The sequence below is a fragment of the Electrona antarctica genome (genome assembly GCF_951216825.1).
Source record: "Electrona antarctica genome assembly, chromosome: 7".
Lineage (NCBI taxonomy): Eukaryota > Metazoa > Chordata > Actinopteri > Myctophiformes > Myctophidae > Electrona > Electrona antarctica.
Genome location: NC_136812.1, coordinates 29,794,641 through 29,808,725, shown reverse-complemented (window position 1 = coordinate 29,808,725; position 14,085 = coordinate 29,794,641). Strand labels below are relative to the sequence as shown.

Sequence of the window (14,085 nt, the reverse complement as noted above, 5' to 3'; positions counted from 1 at the left end):
ATAAGGGATGATTCTGTATTTTAAGGGACGGGTGGCAACCCTAACACACACACACACACACACAAACACACACACACACACACACACACACACACACACACACACACACAATTAATTCTCTTGAAAAATTCTAATCTAATCAGTGACTAGTCTGTCTATGTGGTTTTTCAGAAGTTGTCTATAGAGAACATCATGGCATACTAACCGGTTCGGGCTCACACACACTGGTCAACAACTTTATGGTAAACGCATATGACAAGAGAGACAAACACAAACTAAACTGTTTAGATTTATTGTTCTTTTTTCAATTAAATGCATATCATATTCTGACCAAACCTCCCCATAACTCTTCGTACATGTTAGAAAATACAAAATAAAATACAATTAGCTAGATTAAAAAAGGCTTTTATGTATAAGCCTATAGAAACATAAGTGGTTTTTGACTTGTAAAAGAGGTGAGGCTATACAAAGGACGTGTCTGGTGGCCTTAAGTACAACATCACGGTATTAAAGTCAACATTTACAGGTATGAAAAGAGACTTCAGCAATCTCGTTGCGCTGTATTTACAATTAATGAATGTCGATGAAGGACAGCAGGAAGTGCGGAAATGACCAAATAAAGTCCATACCCGTTGTGCAATTTGGTCAGAAAACAGTTGAGATAAAGAATACACAGAGCCCTCTCACGTTTTAAATCAGCCCTTCCCTTGTTTAAAAACCCCCATTCACAGTTTAGCACACTCTGATAAGGGGCTTTGATCATTCTCTTGGACAAATACAAAGACTGGCCCTGTTAACATGCCAACATATACAGTATCACTGTAGCCTAATAGAATTAGAGACTCATTCTTCTGGAGTCCTAGCCACGGTGCCACCATCACTACCACACCCTTGCAACACAAGTTTTTGCAAGTTAAATCCCCATGAGCATGAGGTTCATAGAGAGAACAGAGGCTTTTGTACAAAACAACACACACTTAAATGACCTTTTTCTCATTCTGATAAGACTATATGAAATGCAGTCAACCACAGTTCAAGGAAGCACCTCAGTTAAACACAAAACATCCAGAAACATAAATGTTTTATACAAATGCTAATATAAAGCAGCAGCAACATGACAAATCGCAATGGGACCTCACCTGGCCAGCTCTTTTCAAATGCTATGACATTGGTTAAACTGGTTACACCATAGATACTGACATAACAAAGGGTATATGGACCATAGATATGCATCTATGTAATTAAAGAGCAAGACCCAAGCGTGGTGCGTTACATTTTTGGGACATTCTACATAGATTTACAGAGGTGGGGACAGAAGAGGCAAAGCAGAAATAAGCCATTTTAGTTGGTGTTGTTGATTTTACTCCCCTCTGTTACGATGCAGTTTCTAGTTCACAAACAAATCATTATAGATATAGATATATATTTTTCCATTCAAAGATCAATCATTTTGTACAAGACAATCAGACATTACTGGCAACCTTACCAAAAGTCAAACTTCTTCACTTGTCAATGTGATTTCAACAACCAGGAAGCAACAGTGTTAAATGAGCATGACCATAAAGTTAACTGTTGTGTCAGGGTGGAAGTGGGCTGCATCAGGGAAACATTTGATCTTCACTCAGCAAGTTAAAATGTAGTCGATGTACTCTTCTTATTGCCACTATTAGTATCTATCTATTGTATATTAGAGTTGAAAACTGGACAAATCAAGCCATTAATGCAGGGAATTAACTTTTCTAAAGGCTCAGTATGTATATTAGAGTTAAGACAGATTTGTTCATGCTATAAATCTGAAGAATACTGCAGAACCAAAATGTTGCATCAACTCTCAGACAACTAGATTTCAAGTTTCAACAAAGCAACACCAGGAACGGCAGACAACATGAAACCAAGTCCAGAGGCGTGTTAGGATCTTATTGAACTGGGTGTAGAGAGAGCCTGGGGAGGGTGTTACAATATATACTGTATATTGAACTGTACATGTAATGCATTATGCAACAATGTCAGCTTTGTCCTTTATGTTGAAATCAGGGGGGGGGGGGGGGCATGACAATCATTCTGTCCAGTCTTTGACAATCGTTTAGTCTATAATCGCTGCATTACACAACATAGTCCCCCTTAAGTCCATGTAATCTCATCATTCTCTCCTCCTGCAACCCCGACCGAGTCAGACCAAAAAACCAACAAAAGATGGATTATCGAATTTTTGCAATGTGATTTGTGAGAACAGGCCGAGGACATGCGTTGGAAGACTTCAAAGGTGGGTAATTGTCTGAGACCGTCTCTTTTAGGGGTCAGCAGGTGATGATGTTGCAGAGTCTGTCCTACAGAATCCCTCACATCTTTGCTTTGGTGCTTGCGTGGCTAAGGCAGGCAGTGCCATGCCAAGCCACTAGGGGGTGCCACTCATGAGAGTTCAGACTTGCTGAGGGCGATGGCCAGCTCCAGGTCTTCTTGTTCCTGCTGGGTGAGTCTGGCAAGGCGCTCCTTTTCCTCCCGTTCGCTCTCTCGCTTTGCCCACTCCATCATGTCTTCCTCTGTTGGGTACTGCACACAAAAGTTGGCAAATACACACGTACATACAAACAAACAAGAGAAGGCGCGCACACACAGACAGACAGACAAACAAACAAACACTTCTATAAGCAATCCTTTTGAGATGAAAACCGGTGGACAGAGCTTTCTGCTGGCTCCCACTGACTATAGAGAACATAGCATCCATGCATATATCAATCCAAACATTTCTCCAGATGGGAAGTAATTAAGAATATATATATTTTTTTCTCTAGTTGCTAACGTTTTTGTGACACCTTGAGAACGAACCAACAATTACACATGGAACACTTGCATCTTAAACTCTGAAAATCCTGGACATCAAGTAATCCCTACCCCAAACACACCCCAAATGTCACATACTATAAATATTAAGGGGGAATAAAACCTTTGGCTGATTGTGTAGTTTGTTTTCGGGTTCAGGTTAAAAGCTACAGCGAGCACTGAGACGTTTTATTCTCTATGGCAGTGGTTCCTAAAGTGGGGTCTGGGGACCCCCAGGGGTCCTTGAGGGGGTCCCTAGCTAAATGATAAGTTTGGAACAAAATGGACCCTTATGGGTCTGTAACTCTGAGTGAATGGAACCAAATGGAGCTGTTAGGGTCCATTTGTACACTCAGAGTTAAATTAACATTGATTTTACAATATAAATTGGGGTCCCAGAGATAGAAATGCCATTAAATGGCAGTCTGTAGACTAATATGCATGTCAAACTGGGGGTCCTAGAAATTAAACGGGGTGAGAATCACTGCTAGAGCCGTAAAAATATTTTCTTATGAGCGGCCCCTTGCATATCTCTTCAAATGTGGGTCCGCGGTCTAATTAGTGTCAATTTGGGGGTCCTTGACATGAAAAAGTTTGGGAACCACTGCTCTATGGGATGAAGAGGTGGAGATCTGGTAGCAGTGTATTGACATATCACGTTCAACGCATGGGGTTCTTCATTGGTGAACTTTTACCGGGTGTCAAACAATAAGGGCCGATTCATACTCCTATTTTACCGCTGTAGTGCCGAAATGATTTCGGCTCGTCAGACATTTTCAGTAGCACCGAAGAGCCGACTTTAGGACGGTACCCGCCCCCCCGAACCTCAAATGACGTCACATTGTAGGCTCTACAGAGCCGAACCGACTTTTATTCGTCTCTAAAATAAGAGTATGAATCGTGCCTAAGAAAGAAGTGTGTCGTTGAACACACCTGGAAGGCATTTCGCATGTAGTTTCCATTCAGTGAGACAAGCACTCTAAGGTAAGTCGAACAAACTACACACCAGAAAACCAACATTGCCAATAATTCACAAGACAACATGGGTAACATAACATGTGTGTGACCATACCCTGAGAGCCTGGTCATAGATGCGCTTCAGAGGTGTGGGCAGTGCTGGTAGAAGTGCCAGTGTTCCAGTGTGTAGTTCATTTGACTTATGTTGGGAAGTGTTGGCTCACTGAAAGAAAATTCACGATGTACAACGCTTCCATCGTATTGGTTGGCACCCGGTCAAAGTTCACCAGTGTTGAAGCCCACGCTTCACACAAGCTGGACTTCACATGGGTGTCCTTATGGGTTGCATTCATAAACACCCACGGTGCTCTCTGGTCATTCAGTGTTGCCATTCGAAAAATTCAGAGTTCTGCGAGCACACAAAAGGCCAATTCATACTCCAGTTTTAGGTGATAGGGTGACCACCGAAACAGTGGTTAGTAAAAACAAGAGAAATGTGTTTGGGTGAGCGGTGAGTCGCTTACCACCGCAGCGTGATGTCATGTTGTAGTTTTGGGTGGTCACCTTATCACCTAAAACTGGAGTATTAATAGGCCTTGAGCGCTCTTACACCGGGGCTCCACCGGGGGCGTCAGTGTCAAGTCTCAGTCACCGTCAGGGAATGTTCCCTTTTTAATCAATGAAGGGTGGCTCCACTGCCCGCGTTGCATTGCGTTGCGTGACTGCATTAAAATTGCCCCGGTTCGTTTTTTGACACACGCTACGGAGACGCAACGCGTCCGGTGGAGCCCCGGCGTTAGGGAAAAGCTGAGGTGTTCCAACTTCCAAGTGTCTGAACATTGGTTGACAATGGTGGAGTCATTGCAAAATGCGATGGCTTCTTAGCATATTCAACAGTGTCACAAAACAATTATAATCATGTTTATACGCATTGATTTGAATGCATTTTGAAATACAAAAATTGTTAACGAGTATCTACTCTGACCGTAAATTAATTTATATCAGAGACTAGTGCTCCATCTATGACATCAACATTGGAGCAGATTCTCAGAGCACACCACGAACCCCCCCCCCCCCCCCCCCAGTACACCATGAAGAAACACAGCTGCAGCAAATCAAATGAATAATGGGTGTGCTAGATTTAGGTGTGCCAATGTGCATTGGCAATATTGTTGACTACTGTATATATGGTTGCGCTCTGGGCACACCAAAAATGAACATGCCATTGTTAATTATATTGTCTGCAGAAGTTTTTAACCTTAGCTGGAACACAAACTACAAAATCAGGCTGTTTGTATGTCCCTAAATTGGTTGACAAATAAGATGTAAATTGTATTGAAAATTAAAATGAAGAAAAAAGGATCACACCCACGTGAAGTGAGGGGCGCTCTTATCATTGTACATCATCATACATCATCTCATTCCGGCCAATCACAATTTGCGTCCTCACCTTTGTCATCAATGTTTGTATTACGCAATGTTTGTGTTTACACAAACACTCAAAATTGTCCATTCATTGTCAATGGCATTCTAATGTTTGTGTAGGACAAAGTTTGTGCACACACAAAAAGCTGGACATAGGAGGAGCTAGCGCCCCTCAAAAAAAGGGAGGTGCAGGTAGATAGGTAGGGGTCTTTTTCAGGTAGACCACACATAAGAGAGGTGAGTTAACCACATAGAAAAGATGTGATTAGAACATATTGCTCAATAAATGAGGAATATCTTTTATAGCTCTTTGGCGTTTGTTCACCCATGCAAAGTAAAATTAGCAGTCACTTAGCAGCAGGTATTCCGACTCCAGTGCTATTATATCATAACATTAAATAGTACAGAACATGCATGGTTAACATAACAGGTGTATGACAGTGCATACTAAAGACTCAAACGTGTCTCTGTAACCCAGAATCATCTGGGTTACCTGATCTTAAGACCAGTAATACATCTTACACAGTAAAATCCTCAGCGTTCATTAATTTATTAAGCCCGAGTGTTTGACCGCACTCTGACCACTCTGTTTTTGAGGGGTGCTATCCCCCTCCAATGCATGGCTTTTGAAATAATGTCATACTCATATGGCAGCCAGGTCTATGGACTTGTTTAGGGCACTAAATGATGACATATTACATATATGACATAATACATGTTTGGACTGGTTTCTATTTATACAAGAACACTGCATTCATGTCTCGTAACGTATATAGTGGCAATGAATGCGCCCTGTGACGTCACGTGGCAACCACAGTGCCCCTCACTTCACACGAGTGTGATTTTATTGTTCCATATGTCTCAAGATGACAGAGATGGTCGTTTTGACCATCCAGCCTTCTTCACAGTAACTGGAAGAAGTTCAAATGGAACCATATAAACCTGCAACAGTCCATTTGGTTCCATTTTTACATTCGGACAAACACAAACTCTCATGAACACTATTGATTTTACTGTGTAAAGAAGGGAAGAGAGTAAATGGAAGTGGAGATACTGTGATGGAAATGTTGTGGATGCACACAGAAGCCAGAGATGGTGCGCTTGATTCAACACTTTATTCAACTTCTTTTACAGAAGAGAAAAGATGGAAGGAGCCACACACACACACACACACACACACACACACACACACACACACACACACACACACACACACACACACACACACACACACACACACACACACACACACACACACACACACACACACACACACACACACACACACACACACACACACACACACACACACACACACACACACACACACGCTGACCACATCAGAGATAGGAATGAACAGAGTAGGATGTGAAAGGAAAAACACTAAACTGTGAAGGCCAATGGTGAAGACAGTGGTAAGAGTCATTGGGAGCCAGCCAATCAGAAAAAGGCCAGTTAGTGCGTGCAGGGGTCATGCGGGATGCAGTCAGGTAAACGGGAGCGGGGATAAATCAAACCTACTTTCTATCACATTATAATGCTGATGCTGCCTGTCCCACAGCAACCCCATGTTTGTACATCCTATATCAATTATTTTTAGGACACCAAAGTGGTTTAACTTGAGATAATAATAATAAAAAATAAAAATAGGATGTAATATTAGTAGGCTGACATGGGACTACTACATCAGTCAATAACAAGCAGCATCACATCTCACCATCCATTGCCAACCAATAAGAGTAACAAGGCTGCAGCTTTAGTCATTTTAAGCTGTGACTTGTCTGTAACTATACAGGTGATTGCAAATAAAATCTGTTAAATGAATGTCCTCTCAGCTATAAATGCATTATAATCACAGTGAAACCAAAGTGCAAATATATCAGCAACTTAAAATAAGTACAGGTGTAGATAGAAAAATCCCATTCATGAAAAATATTAGATATACAGTATGCACCAGAAGAAGGTGATACACAAGGAAAAGATGAAAAACTTAAGAATTGCTATCGTATGAATTACTCTGGTTCAAGACAATATTATTAAGTCATCAATACAAAAAGAATATGTGACCTAAAGTACATGAGCAGACTTTTATAAGTTAATTAGTCTTCTTCTTTTGTTTGTTTTTTGGCAGTGGATGGAGTGACTTACAAAGCTGTCCTTGTTTAATATGTGGGTGTGGCCTCGTTGTATAGGTAGATATGGTTCATTAGTGAGAACACAAACAGACAAAAAAAAGGCAGAGGGCGTGGCTACTGAGACTCAGGTGGAGGAGAGGGAGACGGCGAGGGGGAGTTGCTCACTTTGTCAAAGCTGGCAAATCGGTCGGGTTCCCGTGCTTTGTGTCGAGGAGGGGAGGATGGGGCAAAGGGGTCGGCCGAGGGTTCCTTGACAGGCAGGGAGGAGGAGGAGGAGGAGAACTCCCCAGAGCTCTGGGAGAGGAAGTGCCCTCGCCGGTGGAATGAGTCCGAAGACTCTGTTCTGGATATGGTGGACTTTTTACCTGGACAGACAATGAACAGACAGACCCACAGGACAGAAACGTACACAGATGGAGACATGGACGACACGCACGCACACCATAGAGAAAACATATTACCGGTATTCCTCGTTTGGTACAGGAAAACATAAAACACACTTAGTCTGGAAGTGAAACACTTCACTTTCAGACTACGAATCAATGGAGTGAAACACTAGAAGCACGATTGCCTTACTTTTAAGGGGCTAATTATGGAATGTTTGCAATTATGGCAAAAAAATAGATTTGTTATAACAAATCTAATCCTAACCTGGGGGTGGAGGGGGAGGTCTGGTTGGTGTACCCGTCTTGGGGGGCAGGGCCGGGGGCACATCAGAGCTGGGGGCCTGGCTGTCATCTTGGAACAGGTTCTTATTGTTGGTACCAAATGGATCAGCACCATTAGACTATAAGAATACCAGAGAAATCACAAAAACGTTTCACACATGAAGTGACAGACAGCTCTGGGTAATTCATTTTCAATGAGAGGCAGGTGATTCATTTTGGATGCGCGGAGAAGTTGATGCAAGCGGGCGCGGTCCCGTCAAATTGTCACATGCTGGCTCGTTTCATGAAAAGAGATTAACCACTTTACAGTTGACCCGGGTCCCTCAAGGCTCCATACTGCTCCTTTTTCACTCTACCCCAAATCTCTTGACTGAAAATAGCTGATCTACAAGCTCACAATTTGTCACGAGGCAAGCTTGTAGATCTGCTATTTTCACTGAACGTTTGCCCCAGAAGTTGTGGTGTGCATCACAGATGTGAAACCAGCACTTCAATATCAACTATAACCATATCCAGATATCACTGAAATGCTTACAGACACTAACATCACAATTCAGCATTGGCTTTTCCATTGGTGAAACCTTTTAGAGACCGGTTCCACCAGTGATTACGTAACTGGATGTGGTTATCTAGCAGCCAAGAAAACGTGACAAACACATGGCACAACAACCATGGCTTTGTTTTGTTAGTTGGCAGTGGATATTCAGCTATGAGACAATTCTGGTAATGGTAATTTTCAGACGTCCTGCGATTGTCAGTTTTGAAAAGTGAGCCAATAATCAGAACCACATACTGAATGTGACTATGGAAGTATGGATATTGTATACATAATAATTTGTAATGTAAATTATGGTGAATTGTCCATAAGACCCTTTATGGTATTTACAATATTTACAAATTTTCACATAAAATACACCTTTACATATACATATTTATTTTCACATAAAATACACCTCCAGACCACTATTTGAGACCTGGTTATTATTGAAGATTCTATAGTAGTTGAAGCATGTTTAGTGTGAATTAGTTTTTAGTGTTAGAACTTCCAGTCCGTCTCACATTTCATTCAACATTGATGAGTCAGTGCTCAGATCATCACGATGTTCCTTTCTTATACCCCCCCCCCCCCCCCCCCACACACACACACACACACACACACCTTGTGATAACATAACACGATCAAGCTTACACAATTACATCTGAAAATTACCTTAGACAAGGCACTGAAATCAGCAAAGCCACCGCCAAATGACTCATTACCAAACACCGCAGCAAATGGATCTGAAAGACACATGGTGAGGGAAAAATCACACTTGTGTGAAGTGAGAGGTGCCTTTGTTTGATTTTGTTTGTCACGTAGGGGGCATGGGGGTAGATTAAATCTACTGATTTGTACCACTCACACAAATTATACACTGAATTTCAATAGCTGCTTCATTATTACTAATTTCACCAGAAGGGGGTGCCATGCCACCAGCTGTACCTGGGTCTGAGCCAGTGCTCACTGTGGTACCACCTGGAGCGAATGGATCATTGGTTGATGTGGTGTCCTTCTAAATGACAGAAAGACAGGTTGTTTAATGAAATTGAGTGCAGCAAGACCAATACATTCATTGGGCTTGGGTATGGGCTTGGAGTGATAACTTTTTTTTGCAGAACTCACCACTGCCAGATCAACATCAGGAGGAGAGGAGCTGAAGGGATCCATACCTCCGTTGCCCTGAGAACTAAAAGGATCCGGATCGCCCAATGCATTCATTTTGGCTCCAAATGGGTCAGAATCAGTCATATTTTTACCCACAGAGCTGAAAGGATCCTTGGCTGCTGTATCTGTGTTGATAGTTTTGGACGAGAAAGGGTCTGGACCTGCTGCTGATGTAGCTACTGTATTATTGAGCTTTGGTCCAAACAGGTCTGGTTCCGGAAGGCCAGTGCCGTCGCCGAACGGGTCTGCTGAGGCTGCGAATGGATCTTCAGACGAGAAGCCGGTGCCGGACTGTTTGAAGAAAGAGTCTGCAGCAAAGGGGTCTGAACCTTTGAATGGGTCACCCCCAAAAGGATCTGATTGTAGGGGGAAAACAGGAAGGGTTTGATTGTTTGATTGTTAGAATTTTTTATATTAGAATCAGAGTTGAATAATCCTATCTTTGTCAGGTTAAACTGCGTCTATTAAACTCATGTTATGCTAGTGATCACTCACCAGGTACATCTACTTTTCCAAATGGATCGTCTTTGAATGGATCATCTACAAAAGAGACACCCGAATACACTTTATTCCAGCAACACAAATTGTTAAGTTAATTCATAGTAATAAATGCTATTTGAAGTATGCATTGAACAGTGTAGAGTGTTTTTTGGTTAACTAAGGACGTAATTGGGAATAACATTGTAATCTATGTTTCCCTCTGAGTTTTAAAGAGACTCACCATCGGTGAAGGGATCCGCCTGGAAGAAATCTAATTCGGGAACATTAGGGGGGCTGGTTTGTGGTGGTAGGGTAGGGGGACTGGTTTGTGGTGGTAGGGTGGGGGGGCTGGTTTGTGGTGGTAAGGTGGGGGGGCTGGTTTGTGGTGGTAGGGTGGGTGGGCTGGTTTGTGGTGGTAGGGTGGGGGGGCTGGTTTGTGGTGGTAGGGTGGGGGGGCTGGTTTGTGGTGGTAGGGTGAGGGGGCTGGTTTGGGGTGGAAAGGTGGGGGGGCTGGTTTGGGGTGGAAGGGTGGGGGGACTGGTCTGAGGTGGTAAGGTGCGGGGACCAGGCTGAGGTGGCAGTGAAGAGGGGCTGGTTTCAGAGTCAACTGAATCCTCTTTGCTCTCTGGCTCTGGTGAGGCAACCTGCTGGACGGACGGACGGACGGACAGACAGACAGACAGACAGACAGACAGACAGACAGACAGACAGACAGACAGACAGACAGACAGACAGACAGACAGACAGACAGACAGACAGACAGACAGACAGACAGACAGACAGACAGACAGACAGACAGACAGACAGACAGACAGACAGGACTGTGTTCACTAGGCTGAAGATTAGAGTCACTGGTTTTCTGATAAATGTTTATTTATATCCCCAGTAAGGAAATGAGGTTGTTAATAATGATGTTGTACAAAACAGCAGTGAGTCAGATAAGACATTTATCGATAATGTAGGAATACGAGTTCTATCTAGTTCTGGAGTTGTCATACCTTTGGTGTGCTGGATGTAGGTGATTCTTCTGTCTCTTCTGGTGATATGTCGACTGTAGGACTGCTCTGTTCCTGCTGGGGACACAGAGAAGACATCAAGAAACAATGACATTGACCTTTCTTGTTGTGCTCACACATGATGCAGAGTGCACACGCCAAACTGCATAACTCTCCAGCAGATTTAAATGTTTCTATTTTACCTAGTTTCTGCAATGTTTTACTGATTAGTCATTCAAATAAACGAGGTTGAAATTAAACAAAACTAGAAAAGTGTGGTCCTCGGAGCAGCGAGCTCAGACCTCCACCAGGCCTGGTAGCGTACCCAGGGCTGTTAATCATGGGGTGCAGCCAAGTGAGAGCGGTTTTGGAGGTGCGATTCCAATTTGGATATGATTGGATGTTGTGCTCATTATTATGGTGTTTCTCATAAGAAATAAGCCTTGTCCACAAAATTGTGAAGGCAATTATAGGCAGTTATAGTAAAACCCTGTTTGGTCAATGTCGCATGATACATGAGACCATTTGTGCCTAATTTGGTGGCAAAACACAAAGCATGTGTGAGATTTTGTAGCATTTTTGGCAGCATCTAAGTATAATCACGTTTGGTGCTGCATTTCTTTGGATTTGTTTTTGATTAAAATCTGTGGAAGATCGGGTTCATGATTTATACGTTTTTGTAAAACAAGCTCCTCCTACAAACTTTGGAAGCAAATCGTAGCCAATCAGAATGAAATATGAAAGATTTGCCTGATACATCTTAAAAAAGTTTCCAGAGACAACGTGTACTGATTTATGAAAGTTTTGGAAGAAATCTGATACTGATAATCCTAATAATCATAACACCAAATTATAATATGTAACAATTACCAATGCAATGTTCACCTGAGGCTTCATAATGGTAGACAGACTACTATAGATATCAGCGGAGGCTAGGCAACTATAAAGATCATCTAAGGGATCAGGTTTCGGCTTCGACATCTCCTCCTCCTCTTCCTCGTCTTCCTCTCTCTGTTCTTCCTCAGACGGTGCATTTAGCCGAGGGCTGTTGCTGCCTGGCTCTTTGTCCCTCAGTGCTTTAGGGTGGTCCTCTTGGAAGAGGTCCCCATGGTGCGGCTCTGCCGATGGGCCTGCCGAGCCGTTGACCATGACGGGTGAGCTGTCCTCCAGTGCTCTCTTCCAGCTGAGCTGGGCTGTCACTGACCGCTCCTCCACCTGGAGGTCATTCAGTTTCTGCTGTACCTGAATGGTAGAGAGAGAGGATGGGGAAAGAAAATATTGTACCGTGGTTCTTTTCATACACAGGCTCTTTCCCACGACCAAGCTGAGGCAAAATAAGTCTACATTACACAACTCCATTCCGTGATGATTAGCGTCTTTCTGTTCCCGATACAGTGGACGCAGAATTAGGTTTAGTCATGGGACAACAGCAAAAACATTAGGGCTACACAAGTAGACAGTCAATTGAACATAAAACATAAAAGTTTTTCACACTTTTTATATCAAAAGTCCATAAAACGTCCTTAAAACGAAAACGTGCTGCGTGATGTGTAGAGATACACATCAATAAAAATTAAGCTCACTCATTTGATTCCCATTGCTGCACGTCCATCCACACCCATACAGTGTATTACTCGTTTTAAAGTTAATCATCACGCTAAAATATGTATATAGGTTGTGTACAGGTTAGAAAAAAAAACCCCTGGCTTTGCTGCCGTCTCTCTGTCACTTGGTAAACAAACCACTCTGCATGTGGTCGTGCATGAGACGGACCTACGTCCCATAGCCTGGAGGGATGAGACGCTCTGATTGGTTCAGAAACTAAGATCCTGCCGTCTGAGGCTGAAACTTCAAAATAAAATGCCCATAAAAGCCATTTCACTACACCTTTAAAGAGCTACATCTGAAAGGTGGCAGACCATGCCAACTGATGTGCACGTGACAATCAAAATGAGATGGAGACATGACGCGACACACACACACACACCTGTGCAACCTGAGTGAAAGAGTGGTATACAGAGTCCTGCAGAGGTGAGAGCTGTTCTCTGGCAGCCTGGACCTTCTCCTCCAGTGTCCTGGTCTCGTCCTGCAGCTTGAGAAGCTCCTCTCTGGCCTGGACAAGTTCCTCTTCATACTGACCTATCTTCTGCTCCTGCTCCTCATGTTCTGACTGCAGCGACGAAATCTGGGTGTAGACACAAGCACACAGTATACATTAACACATGAGGACATGCAAGAGAACCAGCAAGAACAGGCTGAAGTTTAACTGGACACCCAACATCAAGAGATCAAGCTCAAGAAAGCTGAAGTTTAACACCCAAATAACTAAAGCCTAGTTTAGATTTTTTTGAAGATTTATAACTAATTACTAATCTCTTCTGAGAATGGTGAGAAAAGCACTGGTGTTTGTTCACATTCTTGCCGGTCTGCATGACTTTGCATGCATCATGACTTTTCAGGCTTTTTAATCGTATGAGAGAAACTCCGCAGGTGTCTTAAAGCATTGGTTCCCAACCTTTTTATACTGAAGTACCACCTCAGAAACTATTTGGTTCTCCATGTACCACCATAATAAATAACTGATGTTAAAATACAGCAGCGTAGACCTGCCCTTTTTGTTCCATTCCTAAGGCAATAATGCTGCTGCTCTGACAAAACTGTCTAATCACTAATCAGCACAACTGATGATATTTCTAATGTGATTAATCCATTCTCAAATCTTCGATTAACGGCTAGGTGTGCTGTCGTGCTCATTTCAGCATGGCTGGATAGCCTATTTGAACCAATTGATTGGTCAGAAGAACTACCTGTAGTAATATAAATATTTCATTCCACTTTTGTCTTTTTTTCTCCTTTTTTAGGCTCTGTGTACCACCAGAGGGGGGCTCAAGTACCACCAG

General features: G+C 42.8%; 1 protein-coding gene across 9 annotated transcripts in view; it reads right to left on the bottom strand.

Annotated features, from left to right (window-relative positions):
- Positions 1-271: 271 nt before the first annotated feature.
- Positions 272-14,085, bottom strand: part of eps15 (epidermal growth factor receptor pathway substrate 15) — a 30,317-nt gene continuing 16,503 nt past the window's right edge. For 2 of the 9 annotated variants that reach the window (XM_079504943.1, XM_079504946.1), the window contains exons 15-25: positions 13,173-13,370; positions 12,056-12,427; positions 11,189-11,263; positions 10,432-10,837; positions 10,206-10,250; positions 9,669-10,066; positions 9,489-9,558; positions 9,216-9,286; positions 7,989-8,124; positions 7,503-7,702; positions 272-2,550 (exon numbers count right to left, since the gene is read on the bottom strand). In XM_079504943.1, coding sequence (XP_079361069.1) covers positions 2,410-2,550; positions 7,503-7,702; positions 7,989-8,124; positions 9,216-9,286; positions 9,489-9,558; positions 9,669-10,066; positions 10,206-10,250; positions 10,432-10,837; positions 11,189-11,263; positions 12,056-12,427; positions 13,173-13,370 — 2,112 coding nt within the window. In that variant the 3' untranslated portion in view covers positions 272-2,409. The remainder of the gene's footprint in view (positions 2,551-7,502; positions 7,703-7,988; positions 8,125-9,215; positions 9,287-9,488; positions 9,559-9,668; positions 10,067-10,205; positions 10,251-10,431; positions 10,838-11,188; positions 11,264-12,055; positions 12,428-13,172; positions 13,371-14,085) is intronic. The other 7 variants (XM_079504945.1, XM_079504944.1, XM_079504947.1 and 4 more) reach the window with 7 other exon arrangements.